This window comes from Hylobates moloch, unplaced genomic scaffold, assembly GCF_009828535.3.
Source record: "Hylobates moloch isolate HMO894 unplaced genomic scaffold, HMol_V3 SCAFFOLD_142, whole genome shotgun sequence".
Taxonomy (NCBI): Eukaryota; Metazoa; Chordata; class Mammalia; order Primates; family Hylobatidae; genus Hylobates; species Hylobates moloch.
In genome coordinates, this window is record NW_026652417.1 from 28794 (window position 1) to 44578 (window position 15785).

General features: G+C 36.6%; 1 protein-coding gene across 1 annotated transcript in view; it reads left to right on the forward strand.

The window, feature by feature from the left end:
- The window catches only part of LOC116464041 (YLP motif-containing protein 1), a 39090-nt gene extending 25023 nt beyond the window's left edge, over positions 1–14067 (forward strand). The window contains exons 14-17 of the mRNA XM_032147306.1: positions 1806–1857; positions 6786–6916; positions 13142–13324; positions 13651–14067. Coding sequence (XP_032003197.1) covers positions 1806–1857; positions 6786–6916; positions 13142–13288 — 330 coding nt within the window. The 3' untranslated portion in view covers positions 13289–13324; positions 13651–14067. The remainder of the gene's footprint in view (positions 1–1805; positions 1858–6785; positions 6917–13141; positions 13325–13650) is intronic.
- Positions 14068–15785: the final 1718 nt, after the last annotated feature.

The window sequence follows — 15785 nt, forward strand, 5'->3', positions numbered from 1 at the left end:
TTTTACATCAGAGTCATGGCAAGGAAGCCTTAGAATTCTACCCTGCTGGATTATCTGTTTTATTTCCAAGTGGCCTACAATTTCAAGCAATGGGAGAATAATATAGTTTAAAGGAAGCACAGGATGATTCCAGCAGGGGGAAATGAATACACTTGTTTGCCTAACTTGATTATAAAACTTCTCTTAACCCATTCAAAGATGCAGAATTGAAATCTTTTACTATTGGAGTCCATTCCAAGAGTAAAAGATTCTTAGAGAATATATTAACCAAGGGTTAAGAGCAAGTTTCATACCAACCACTCAGATCATTTAAATGGAATTCTCAGTAAACCTTGTATTTTCCACTCTGCACTAATTAATATAGCTGGATGAAATCCAAAGTTTTGCTGGTAAAGATAATCGTTTGTAGGGGATCATTGGTATGATAGTTTGCCTTCTTTAGTGCTTCAGCGAACCTAGTAGATAAAATTTATAAATATATTATTCCAGTGATGCTTAAAGTTTTCAGATGATTTTTAAGATGTAACTTGTCTTCAGTACTTTTAGCACTATCACTTCAGCATAGCTTTGTCTTGGTTTGTTCTAAAAAATGTATTTGGAAAATATATAATCTGTAATCCAAAATACTACCTAGTAAGTTGAAATTGAATTACTAGTTCTGGCTGGTAGACTAGAAATGTATGAAACCCATAGGATTATGCTCTAGTAAACTCTTACACAGAAGCTATCATCATGAAATCTTCAAAATGCTTTGTGACTTACTTTACCTGTGTGTCAGTTTGTTTCATGAACTTGAACATTCCCAACAGTAGAGAGATAGATTGGTTCATAAAAGAAGATACTGACACCTTTGATGAATCTGTCCTATTTACTAGGTTCCAATATTAACATTTCTGTATGTTAGGTCTAATGGAAAACAGTCTAAAGGAAGGTAAAGGGGAATAATGATAAATCACATGGTAAAAGCATATACTTGCTAGGTGAATAAACAGAAATGATTACTGTGTAGTTCAATAGGCACATTGGGAAATTTGAAAATCTTTTGGGAGTGAGTTTGAAATAAGCCACCCAGTTATTTTATGAAATATAAGATGTAAGTTGCCAGTGGAGATTTCTGGTTTTTCATGTAAGAGGAAAACATAATTTTAAAAAACATCAGAAATAATAATCTAGTTTTCAACTGATAAAAATGTTCTGAATTTGATTCAGTAAGATTAGCCTTTGTATGCTCTAACTGGTAAATGAATTGAGTCGTTTTAAAATGAAGTCGAACTTCCTAATCGGGTAATTGGGTTAAGTGCCACCAATTCTTTTCCTTTCTTTTGAGTACTTAAAATTACTGAAATATAAAGTAACTATCTTGAAGAACACTTTTTGCACCTTATGGCTACTATCACTTGAGAATAGCAGTTGTATTTAGAAGATAACCTAGCTAGTATTACAAATTCTCTGATACTCTGAGTAATATTAATATTAGCACAGTAACTACCTGTACATTCTTATCATATTTGCTATACAGCTGTTGTTCAGACTACGGTTGTGAGTCCTGAACTGTAGCTGCCTCAAAGCGCCTTCATGATACTATTCTGAAGTGACTACTCTGAAATATGGACAGTGAAGTTTGGTGAATTTGGTCATTTAGTTTCTTCAAAGATAATGAGATTGTGTTTCCCCTAAGGATGTATTTACAGCTAGTCAGTGGAAACTGAATCCATTCCCAGTTTTAATGCTTTTCCAGTTCAAACGTGATATGCATGTATGTGTCTCTTTCTAACCCTTCGAGCTTCTCTCTGTGTACGATTTAGGGTTACATTCCGAAAAGCAAATGGGAGATGGACACATCTGAGGCAAAGCTAGGTGGGTATTTCCTTTTTCCTGTTTTTATATGTGATACCTGATGGTAATGGTCATAGATCTTTCTGCTATAAGAGGAACAAATTTCCTAAAACTTCTACTTGAACAGAGATTTGTGGCCTACCTTATATCCTCCAATCTATTTTGCTAGCTTTTATATCTTGTAACAAAGTGATAAGTATTTTAAAAGAACTGCTTTCAATACTGTTTAAAGTTTTTAGAGTCAACAGAAATATTTGATAATTTAGCAACAAAATATTGTCACTTATAAAATCTATTCTTTTATATTAATTAGAAATGTTGGTGCTGATGAGATTTCTTTTTTTAAAGAATATTAAGTGCAGTCCAAAGTTAAACCTGATTGTGAATACTTTAGATAATAAAAATAATATAAAGTTTAAAATTAATTAAAAGGCATTTATTCTCCTTGTATAATAAATGAGAGTTTCTGAGTAGAGAGGAGTAGATATATAATTCAGGTTATTGAGGAGCCTACTTTATAAGATTCAGTTTAAATTTTTCTTCAAATTGTTAATGCCAAATTCCAAGGTAAACCAGTTTAAATGATTGTCTAAATCAGAATTTGGAGTTGCTTAATGTGAAGTTATCTGTCAAACAAAAAAGTCATACATATCCAATGGGTTCCCTCTATTATTTGTTGGTGAAAACTGCAAAATATTTTTTCAGTTTTACTTCGCTTAAAGAGAACCATTTAACATGTTGATTAAGATGTATTAATAAAAATCTAATACAATGTGCTAAGGACTTTTTGAGATCAGCCTTACTGATGTATGAAGTATGACTGTCAGTTTATGTTTCTTTTCCTGGTGTTATACTCCAAAACTAAAGAAACCATCTAAGTATCTTAAATTGATAGAGGAAGTTTGAGTCATTTAGCTGCTTCATTGCTTGGGACATGTGTTTCTGACATCAGAGGAGTGCATTTTACATGCAATTACATAAGCTATGCGTTTAATTTGCCCCAACTACTTGTGTTAGTAGTTGGTATTGACTAGGTTCTGTGTTAAAAGACAGTTCCACGAACTGTATTATTACATTACTGGTATAGGTGTTTTGTTGTCAAGTCTAAAAGATTTTTTTTAGTTTATGTCGTGTGAAAATTATATGTGGTTTTTGACATATTCTTCTAGTAGTCTTCCCTCTGTGGGAAATCTTAATAATAACCAATTGTCATCTTCCAGAGACCCTTAAAGCACTTATGTGTTTAAATGCAATTAAATATGTAGGAAAATGAAAATTACAAAATACTTTTAAAATAATAATAATGCTTTAGTTCTGCTTATTTCAACGTTAGATTAACTCTCTGTGAAGTTCTGTACATTAGAATGACCCATAATATGCCAAGATCATTTCTCTCTTCTGGTTCTCTTAAATATTGATTATCCTTTAGGGCAAAGAGAGATCATAAATAAAGATAGTTAAGGGGAATGTAAAAGTGATAAATATTAGCTTAACATGTAATCTTTAGAGGCCTCGTGTAATACATGATCTGGGGTAATGCTGTTTTAAACTCAAGCCAGTCCATCTTTTACTTTTCTTTCTGTTTTTAAAAGGAAAAGGGAATTTAGTTGTGATGATTATTCAAGAATATATTATTAATATTGGTATTTCTTGGAATTTCTGGAAAAAATTCTAGCCCGTCTACCATTTGCTTCTCAGAAAAAAACGTTTTATACAAATTTTCAGCTTTAAAGACAGAATAGTAGACAATGAATTCCAGAAATGGATTTTTAAAATAAACCATTTCAATGAAAGTCACTGAAGATCTGGTAATAAATCTAGGAAATACATTTTAACATATTTGCAGTCGGGTTTTTATTTTTTAACAAGAGTGACAGTGATGTTGTATATAAGGACTTGTATCTTGCACCACTGTATTGAGAGCTAATCCCATCACAGAGGAAGGCAAATTTACTGGGCATTCTTGAAAGTGCTTAGTACTTTGAGGTTGGTCCATTGAGCCAACTGAAAAGATTCTTCTCTAAAACATGAGGATCTTGTGTCATGTCTTGTAGCCTATTTATGTTGCCTTCCTTATTATAACAAATTTAATATAATTTGATTACCAAGTACAGTTTATTTTTCTGAGTACTTTACCAACATTCTCCAATTACTCTTGGAAAATGATTATACTGGGTGGAAATGTATTAAGTTTTAGCAGTGTCACATGTTGAGCGAAAACAGTTGAATCTGAAACAGAGGAATTTTGATTCACAAATGAGTCTGCCAGTGAAAACATACTTACCTATAGTCTTTCAAGCAGCTGGTTAGATCTTATTGCAGATTCTTGGTCTATGCTCATTAAGTATAGTACACAGTTCAGCCTGTGCCTGAATGTTAAATTGGAAGTGATGTGATTTTAGAACAGTTCAGAACAGGCCTGAGCTACTTCTGGCATGGGGTTGTTGAAGGCTGCCTGTGGCCCACCTTCAGTCCCAGCAGACTGGTTCTTCCCTGCTGGGTCACAGGCATCCTAATGCAAGGGTGGGTTGTTACTTGCCACATCAGGTGCTGGGATTCGGCATTGAAGCTACTTAAACTCCAGTGACATGATTTTAGTTTCTCATACTGTGAAGCTAGAATATTTGAGACTGTTACCATCCTAATTTAGGTTTCTTCATATAAAGTATTTTTGCTTTTCTCATCTCAGTGTCATTTGTCTCTACTCTTGAGTTGTATATTGGTTTTCTACATGTCAGACAGATTCATCTCTTCAGAGTTGGAATATTATTATTATTTGTATAGGTGCATAATCTTGTATGTTTACTTTGAACAGATTTTCAGAAATACCATTTACATTTAGAAAATACATAGCTGTATCTTAAGGAATTTTTCTGTTGTGCTATAATACATACTGTTTCAAATATGTGGTAAAATTCTGTGACCTGCCATATTGGAATTAAAACTTCATCTTCATCTTAAAACTTCATCTTTTGAAATCTCTGAAAATCATTAGTGTGCATGTATTGAACACCAGTCTTTATTCTGTAATTAACACCCCAGATTTCTTTCCCCTCACCTTATGCCATCCATCTGTGTGTTTGGTTTCCAGTATGCCATGTGGAAGAGGTGTGAGCCTTTCTTCAGCCCAAGAAGGAAACTTTAAACATATTTGCACAATAAAATTTCAAATTAAACATTTCAACAAGGGTGCTCAGACTAGAAATACATGCTCTTCTGAAATTCCATGTTGCAACTGTAACTCCTGTCATATATACCCAGTGTATGAGGAAAAATTCTTGCAGTTTTCACACTGCCCTTCTGTACTGCTGCCTGGCTGTGCTCTGTTGTTGGAATTGAAATATGAAATTTTTATTTTGAAGTATGTTAATGTCAAAGTTGATCGTATTAAGTTTGGAAATCCTTTGAGGTTTATCTAATAAGTGTGTTGGAGCTTCTTTCTCTTCTGGTAATACTGTACCCTGTTGAACCAAGAACAGTTTTATTGTTTGTAGGACTTCGTTGGTTTTCTAATACCATAACCTGTGTCCCTGTGCAGTCAGGGGGTCACTTCTTTAAGATCATGTATAATACGGCCCGTCATATACACGTAGATAGAGCCATTTGGTACAGCATGTGATTCCAGAGATTAGAAGACTGGATCTGTGGAATCAATACATGTTAAAATTTTGCCAAAATGAGATGATTAAAATTTTTGTGAGTTTTATAAACTGTTGCAGTTTGCCTTACTGATTTTTCGATGATAATCACTTTTATGGGAAAGGGGCTTAGGAACAAAAAACTTTGCCAAGAATGCAAAATCTTACTGGTTTTTAAAGCTTGTAACAGTTAGTTGTGTGTAAAACTTTTATATTTGAAACGTAAACTCACCCTTTCTGCCACTGCTTTCATTGCACTTTTCATACCAAGTTCTCTCCAATGTGGTGTCTAAAAGATTTTTATTATATACACTCTTTATGGAATTCAATGAAGTGTGGTTATGCTGTGTTTCTGAAGTTTTTAGGCTTTTCTTCGTTGGCCTGCCCAATACTAGTGTGTTTCTATAACTTCAGATGATTCAAAAATTTAGTGCTTCATTGTAGCAATAAATGTATATAACTCATAATATCCTACATGTAGTATTCAAAATCAATTATTAATAACCAATAAAAGACTCAACACATTTTCATTGCGTGTTCTTCTTTAAGACACCTAAACTCATATCTCATAATTTCTGAATCTTCAATCCCTATTCATTAATTGATTACAGTTTTTGAGTTGTTGGAAAGCCCAGCCCTCTCAGATTCAGGGTTCAGAAAGAATTACCAGGTCTGGTAAAATTGTCTGACTAGCCCTTAGCCTCAGAATGGTCAACTTCATAGTATAAGCAAAGAAAGTGGTGATCTCATATAGTCAGCTTATTCATAAACATTATTTCATGGTGAATGCACTCACAGCAACCAAAATCCAAAAAAAAAAAACTGTTCATCTAAAACCTTAAACGTTAGCTTGGCTCATTAAGTTCTTGGTACTACCTGCTTTTCATATGACACAGTATCAAACATGATTGCAGATGAAATGGGTGGTGTTAATATTGTGTTAAAGAAAAAAAGAATGGAAGACACTGTCTAGAAAAGCCCAACTTTGCATTTGCCATCAGAACATGAGAGCTGTGGTGGGTGGGAGGACAAGGAGACCAGGAGCCAAGTGCCTTTTCTTGCCTTGCCCATATTTGCTCTTAAACCAACATCATAAACATAATGGCTACCAGTGTGAATACCAAACAATGGAAATTGCACAGAACTTGATATTATCTCAGCCAAGAAGATAGTTTGGATCTGCAAGTGATTCTGCACTCAAAAATGTGGATATGCCCTCTGAAAGCGTTCCAGCCTTCTTTTCCCCTGTGTGTGTGTTGTGTGCAAACTCACACTCTTCCTTAATGCTACGGCTCTGTGTTTGTCCCTCAGACAAGTTGGATGGCTTGAGGACTGGTACTAAAAGGAAACGTGACTGGGAGGCCATTGCCAGCAGAATGGAGGATTATCTTCAGCTCCCGGATGATTATGATACTCGTGCTTCTGAGCCTGGGAAGAAGAGGGTAAGAGACTTTGTCAATAGCTGCCAACAAATTAAGGGCCCATTTAGGCATCTGGTTTACAGGCAGATAATCACATGGATGCTATTTTTAGAATGATTTAGTTTATGCTATGTCATGTATCCCAAAAAGGAGTCATACCTTATAAATTATCTCATCAAAATGTACAAGTAACTTAAAAAATTGGAGAACAGAACCTCACATGGCTAGCACGTTGTCAACCTTAAAGGCATTGGGAGTGGCCAGTCACTTGTGCCATTTTGTCGTAGGGCAAAAAAAGCCAGGTACAGAGTAGGGTATTGGAGAGAACCTGTGGAACTTCTTAATGGATGGGGTGTGGAGGGTCCAAAGGTAGATCAAGGGTGACCCCTTGGTACTCTGACCATGAGCACTGCATATGTGTGGTACCATTTAGTGAGAAAGAAAACTAGGGGAGTCATAGGTCATAATTTTTGGAACGGAGAGAAATAATTTAAGTTCTGTGAGAGAAATTCTAATTTTTCTTCTAATTAAGTTAGAAATGTAAGTGAAAATGTCAAAATGACTGTTGGATTTATTAGTATAAAACTCACCAGAGAGATCAGACTGAACTAACAAATTTCAGGAAATGGTATTTAAAACCATGGGACTGAATGATCTTGCCCAAGGAAAAAGTATAAATGGAAAAGGTAATAGGACGCCAGACTCCAAAATTTAGTTCAGATAGAGGTGTTTCAGGAAGAAAAGAGTGTAGTCAGTTTTTAAATGATGCAGAAAAGACAAGTAAGTTCGGAACAGATAAATGGCTGCTAGATATTGGCAACATGGAGGTCACTGATGATTGTAGTTTGTCATCAGTCTACGGTGATGAGGGGGCAGAAACCAGTTTGGAGCAGATTAAAGAATGAATAAGAAATGATGAAGTACAGTACAGCATATATAGGCAACTTTTTGAAGTTTTGCTATAAAAGGGAATAGAGAAATGAAGCTAGGACATTAGGACATTATTTACATAAATGTTGAATTCAATAAAAGTGATAGATGTGTATATCCTTTAAAACAAAGCAAAGGGATCGTATTATATATACTGTTCTGTACAAGTCTTTTTCAGCTAATGCATCTTGATCTTTCTATATAAGCATATACAGATCTACCATTCTTTTTAGAGGGCTACTTGGTGTCCCATTGTTTGGTTGTACAATCAGTTATTTAACTAGGCCCTTTGTGTTGGTCCGTTTGCGTTGCTATAAAGGAATACGTGAGATTGGGTAATTCATAAAGAAAAAAGGTTTATTTTGGCTCACTGTTCTGCAGGCTGTACAAGAAGCATGGTGCTAGCAACAGCTCCTGGTGACGCCTCAGGAAGTCTTCAGTTATGGTGGAAGACAAGGGGGGAGCCAGCATGTGATGTGGAGAGAGAAGAACCAAGGGGAGGGGGGTCCCAACTCTTTTTAACAACCAGATCTCACATGAACTCAGAGTGTGAACTCACTCATTACCATCAGGAGGGGACCAAGACATTCATGAGGGATCCTCCATGACCCAAACACCTTCAGTATCGGGGATTACAATTCAACATGAGATTTGAAGGGGCAAACATCCAAACCATAATGTCTTTACTGATGGATGCATACAGTGTTTCCATTTATTGCCAATACAGATGTGAAGGTTGTGTGTATGTCTCTCTTTACATACCTACATGCAAGTAATTGCCTGTTTTTCTACACTTCGACCAGCAGTGCTGTTATCAAACTCTTTAACTTTTGACAATCTGATAGGTAAAAAGAATAGTATCTCATTTTTCATTTATTTACTTAAGAATGAGGTTGTGCATCATTTATCGTTATGCATCATTTTTTTTTTTTTTTTTTTTTTTTTTAGACAGAGTCTCGCTGTTGCCCAGGCTGGAGTGCAGTGGCGCGATCTCGGCTCACTGTAGGCTCTGCCCCCCGGGGTTCACGCCATTCTCCTGCCTCAGCCTCCCGAGTAGCTGGGACTACAGGCGCCCGCCACCTCGCCCAGCTAATTTTTTGTATTTTTAGTAGAGATGGGGTTTCACTGTGTTAGCCAGGATGGTCTCGATCTCCTGACCTCATGATCCGCCCGCCTCAGCCTCCCAAAGTGCTGGGATTACAGGCGTGAGCCACCGCGCCCGGCCGTTATGCATCATTTCTTTGTATTTCTTTCTTAATGAATTTTCTCAGTGCCTTAGTGTGCTTAGTGTACTTTGTAATGGGCACCATTACAAAGAATCCAGGTTTCAAAGCTTTTTAAAATACTGCAGATACTCCAAAGCCTGCCCTTGTCTGTGTAGCTTCAAAGGATGGGTAAGGGAGAGCCCACTGCCATTTGCACCCAGCTTCACCAAAGGACTGCTTATAGTGATACCTCTTACTCCAGTTTTAAGGCTAGAGCCAACAGAGGCAGAAGTGGCCCTTCCTTGCAAATAATAAAGTGTAGTTCTGGTAACAATTAGTAATCTAAAATGAGAAATATTTTCTCTGTTTTTACTCAGGTAACTATCACTGTCTTCACTGAGGGGTATGTAATCCCATGCAGTTTATTTTGTTAGGTTGAGTGACCAAAGAGAACTGAGTGGTGCACATTCTAGTTCTTTAAAGTTGCTCCTCTTTAACTCTCCTCCCCTGCCTTATACCTTGACTTCAGATAGTTTTTAACTCTTGAACCACTCACCAAAACCAACATTAGAGCACAAGGAGATCCTACAGGTAGCAAAGAATACAGAATGCTGTGCATTACTCATTCCTTTTCTGGGGTTTCTTTGTTTCTGTGATTCAGCTTGTTACAGATATCAGGTGGGTTCTTGGGATTAACTTCCTCTATAACAAAAAGGTGGTTATGTAGAGTTGGTTATATTAGAATTTTGCCTAAATGGCTAGGCTTTAAAATATAATTTACTTTTAAAATGTTTGCTTGCTTGGGTATAAAATGGTAGCTTACTTGGACTTTAATTTGTATTTCTTTGATGACTATGGAAGGTGAACATTTCCCTTGTTTGTTTGCTGAATTTGTGTATTTTAGAAATATTTATAGTGACAGTGGATGAAATATAAGTACCTCAAACCTTTGAGTGCTAATCAAGATTTTTCTGTATTATAACAATTTTATTTTTACAGGAAAAAACAACAGCAAAAATGTTGTAAGTCTCAAAAGTACCTCTAGGAAAATTAAAAGGGACACTGACATTCAAGAAGCCATTTCAAGCTGAAAGTCATTATTCTGCTCCTTATATTTTTAGTGGTTCGGTAATCATTTATTTATTCCATATGTTGAATGTCTTTGTACGAAGTCTATGAATGAGTCCTCTTAAGGAGCTGACATCCAGTGGAGGAATTCAACATGTAAATAAATAATTTTACTATAGCATCAGTATAAATTAGAGATATTAACAAAATACAGTAGTTTCCAAAATATTTTAATTCCAACTTCATTTGTTTTTTGTTTTTTATTTTTGAGACAAACTCTCACTCTGTTGCCCAGGCTGGAGTGCAGTGGCATGATTTTGGCTCACTGCAACCTCTGCCTCCCAGGTTCAAGCCATTCTCATGCCTCAGCCTCCTGAGTAGCTGGGATTACAGGCACCCACCACCACGTCCGGCTAATTTTGTTTGTATTTTTAGTAGAGACGGGGTTTCACTATGTTGGCCAGGCTGGTCTCAAACTCCTGACCTCAGATAATCTGTCTGCCGTAGCCCCGCAAAGTGCTGGGATTACAGGCGTGAGCTACTGTGCCTGGCCTAATTCCAATGTTAAAATCTTGGGCATTTATTTGCAAACATACTACTCATTTCAAAAACAACTACACGCTTTTTCTTCTAATCCTATATTCTTTATTTTATCTGAGTTTTAAAACTCAGAATTTAAACTGTAGATTTAAAAGTAGCAAGGTGAGATTGATCAGTATATTTAACTATGTGCTGAGGATGCCATGGGAATGGATTTAAATTTGCTGTGGGCTGTTTACTTTTTCTTTGTTCAGTGAGCCTTCTCATATAAGGGGCAAACTGTGGCCACTGAACAAAGAAAAAGTAACCAGCCCACAGCAAATTTAAATCCATTCCCATGGCATCCTGAGCACAGTAGTGTGTTTTCACATAAATGCCCAAGACTTAGTTCATAATGATCTTTCGCTAAAATGTGTATCCTTGATCCAGGTGGAGCTGAGAGAATATATATATGAATTTAATTTTATTTATTTATTTATTTATTTATTTATTTATTTATTTATTATTGAGGTAGGGTCTCTGTGTCACCCAGGCTGGACTACAGTGGTGTGATCTTGGCTTACTGCTACTTCTGCCTCCCAGGCTCAAGCAATTCTCCCACCTCATCATCCCTAGTAGCTAGAACTTCAGGCACCCACCACACACCATGCCCAGCTAATTTTTGTATTTTTAGTAGAGACACGGTGTCGCCATGTTGCCCAGGCTGGTCTCGAACACCTAGGCTGAAGTGATCTGCCAGCCTCGGCCTCCCGAAGTGCTGGAATTACAGGTGTAAGCCACTGTGCCTGGGTGTATATGTGAATTAATCAAAATAGGTACTTCAGCATTGATGAGCAGAATGCCCAAAGATTTTTCTATATTGAAGCCCACATTATTTTTAGGCTTCTTACTAAAGCCCGTGAAAGACATTGAGCCATAGGTTTTCTATACACTAAAAACCTACTTTCTGGAAAGTCAGATGTTGTCAGTTTCTTCCCACTGCTATTACTTTGGCTCCTCCTTTTGACCAGGTGATACTGTTAGAAGCCTAGTTATTTCATTGCCAGTCATGCAAATGGTAATTAGTGTACATTAGAGCAATAATGCATTCCCGGGTCCAGTGTAAAGAGCATGGTGTTTCCATGCTCTGGTTCTCTCTCCTTGTCACAGATAATAAATCACAAGCCATGTTTAAAATACATTCTCTGCAGTCTTTGATACTGTATAGTGCAAGCAACAGATTCATAGTTTCTTTTTAAGAATCTGAACTTTTACAGAATATGTATATCTCCATATACTTTTAAAAACATATTAACATAATATGTGGCTGGGTATGGTGGCTCATGCTTGTAATCCTAGCACTTTGGGAGGCCAAGGCAGGAGGATTGCTTGAGCCCAGCAGCTTGAGACCAGCCTGGGCAACATAGTGAGACTCTGATGCTAAAAAAAAAAAAAAAAAAATTACAAAAATGTTTAAAAAGCATAATATGTAAGAATATCTATATTTTAAAAATCAGAATACCAATAGGAAATATCCCTGATCCATATATTTGTAGTTGTAATCTTACCATGAATTATATCAGTTGAGTCTGTTTCTTGGTCTCTTTATCTCATGAATGAAAGTAATAATACCAGCTTACTGTTTTCTCTAAGATTAAATTTCAAGAAGTATTTTTGTGTAGAGATAAATAAAATTCAGTTATTGATCTAGGGTGTTGATAGTCTGTTAGGGAAGACAGATCTATAAGTGGATAATTACAGTACAGTGTGGAAGTTCAAAAGCAGACATATCAAAATCCAGAAGTTAACTGTGGGAAGCAGTGATTATTTGATTGGCAAAAGAAAAAGGGGTAAGTCAGGGAAGGATGACTAGACTCGTGCCAAGTGGATAAGGTTAGGGAAAAGACATTTCAGGAAGAATGACTAGTACATATATGCAGAGTTACAGGACATGAAATGGTGCGATGCGCTTTGAGTGCTAGAAGGAAGTCTGTATTGTTTGTATAAAATGCCATAGGCACTGGCCAGAGATGTTGCAGGAAAGTGTAGTTGGGGCCAGATCAAGAGGGACCTGAGTTCTTGGACTTTACCTGGTAGGTAAGGGAAGGAGTTAAAGCAAATGAGTCACAACTGTGTGTTTTAGGAAGATCACTCTGGCAGCATGAATCTGGAGGGGGTGAGTACAGACAGGAAGACTAGGTAGAGATTAGTGCTTTGCTTTCAGGAGAAAAAAAAATGAGGCCAGTGAATTATTAAATAAAAAGGAATGGCAGAGGAGAAAGAGAGGACAGGATTGAGCTGAACTGTTCAGGAGCTGGAACGGTTAGGACTTGGATTGGCCAGAGAGTTTTCTCTCTGTGACTTAAAATATATGGCTTTTCCCAGTTTTCCTGGGTTAGTTTTTAATTTTTTAAACTTGCGGTTTCAAATGAGTCATTCTACCCCTTAGACTGTCCATAGAGGGAGGGGGCTCTTTGCATATTTATTTTTCCTAAAGCTCAGCCTAATGCTGTGTTCTTTTTAGGTCAGATGGGCAGACCTGGAAGAGAAGAAGGATGCAGATAGGAAAAGGGCCATAGGTTTTGTGGTTGGACAGACTGATTGGGAGAAGATCACAGATGAAAGTGGTCACCTGGCTGAAAAAGCCCTCAATCGAACCAAATATATATGAGACTTAGTTTTTGAACGGAGTCATTATTCCTCTAAGGTAAGAGTACACAGTCACATAAATAGCCTACTGTGTGGTTGCTTCAAAGGGTTTGAGATAAAGAAGACAGCATATTTTGCTAAAAATGCTCTCTTCTCGTGTTATTTTATAGTTCTGAAAGAGTAAGTATGTACTAGTTGTTAACATTTACAATACTATTCGAAAAGGAAGCCATTTTCTGCAACCTGGCTCACTTATAAAAATAAAAACCTTGAGAAAAACTGAATTCTATAGACTTGGGAAGGAGTGAAATGATGTTATACTAAGGGCTACTGAACTTTTTTCCTGTTTTTTCCAGGTATGACAGCCTTTTCTTTTCTTTCCAGGTGGTTCGCTTTGAGGTGGTCTGAAGCCAAGGCCTCACGGAGCTTCTTTGTGTGTCACCTTGCTTCCACGTTTCAGTCCTTGTTTTGTTTCTACTGCTTTAGTTTTTTTTAAAGTTCTCCAGTGTCCCCAAGAGGTATTAGAATCTTGCTGTACCCCAAGCAAGATGTTAATTTTTCTTTTAACTATTTTGGGGAGGGAGGGAGTGATAGCTTAACTGCTGAAGCCAGGCGGGGGTCCGCTGGAGGATTCCAACAGAGAATATTTCCTCCACTGTACAATGTCACAGACTATCTCTATTATCATTGCTTTGTGGCTGCTTCTGTTTTTTACTGTATGTAACTGGTAGCTGATTGTACTAGGATTAAAAACAATAAACTTTCATGATAAAGCCGATGAGATTCATGGGCTATACAGCATGGGCCCTTTTCTCTTGTTTTCTTAATTTTATTTTTAATTGCTTTTTAAATATGGTATGTCCTAATTAAATGCTAGCTGAACATCCCAAAACCTCTTTTTCATTAAATATTATGGCTCAGTGATTCCGTAGCACATGTTGTAAAACACAGGGTTCAAATGTTGTTCAAAACACTCATCTTTGTTTTATAGCTCATTTCTCTATCTTTGTGTCTTGAAGACTGATAAACCAAGTTCAAATATTCATCAGTTCCCTGGAGCATATCCATTCTGTAACATGATGCTTTATTTAAAAAATTTTTTTGATTCTCTCTGTTCTTCCCTCTCTTCTTTCCTTCCTTCCTCTTTTCACTTTCTGCCTTTATGCTATGTTAGGTTTTTATTTTTTCCTGATCTGGCTTTGAATCCTGGTAGGCAGAACTGATGTATTCCATGGAACTCAAGCTTGTTGCCTTCGTTTGAACTTGAATTGTGGATTTTTAAATGAAGATTGCAGGGAAAGAGTATAAAGATGCAGAGCACTCTGGCATGTAACCTTTATTAAGCCTGTCAGGTTTTCAAGTTCTTGCCAGATTGTTCATTACTGGAAAGCATGGCCTTCTGCACAGAATTTCCTCTCTTGTGGTTAATACCAGGTGGAACCCAGAAACATACAGAGATAAAACCTAAATATTATTTTTATTTAAACACAGAAAAGGGACTCTTCCCTTTTTCATCCTGCAAAGAAAAAAGTCATCTTTTAGCATGAAAGAAGATGAGAGAGCCTTCTTCCCCAAGCATCATTTCCATTTTGTAATCCAACTCAGCAATTTGTAAATGTGTTCACTGAAGACTTCAATATTTTGAAATATTCTCTTTCAGGCCACAGATGAAAATCCTTTACTTTTATGACCTACATTAAAGACTGTATGAATAGAGCTAATAGTTACTAGCATTTGAATAGTATCACTTTGGGTTCAACAAATTGATATTATACTACTGAATACCCCTAATTTAATGGAAATTCTGACAACTTTCTGTACTTTTATCTTCCCTGAAAATCTGAATTTTTAAGCAAAAGAGACTTTAAGTTCATCAAGTCAATATTGAATGTATAAATTGCTACATTAAATAACTTCCGTTGTTTGTAGTATTTAGTAAGCTATTTTGATTGCTTATTGGCCTACAATACATTTCTGTGTACTGACCTTTCTCAGCCGCCTTTATTATGTTGAGTGAAGATATGTCGCAAAAATAGCCAAATAGAATTATTGTTTGTACAAAGACTCATTTACTACTTTCTAAAGCCACCCAAGGCCTGTTATCAAAAACAAAACTTCCATTACGTGTTCTCTAGTTCAGACGAAATGGAGGCCGATATATTCTTCTGCAGGATGCTTTATTTCAGTTGTCCTTAACCTTGTGATGTTCTAACTGACAGTATTCAGAATGCCAATGAAATGAGTGGTGATTACCCGTGAATCACTTTGAATCATGGGTAATTTTGCGTATGTGTGTTTTCACCTTACAGCCATGGCTTTATGTCTGTACTCTTATACCAGGGCAGGGTGGGGAGCTGGGGAAGAGTTAACATAGTCAGAAACGGCCTCTGCCAGTTTTCAGAAGATGTAGATTACGTGACCTTAGAGAATGAACATAGAGTGCTCCTACTTTAGAAAATGGGTATAACAACCTTCATGCAAGGAGATTAATGGAAAAAGATTTGGCACTAAAAAGAGTA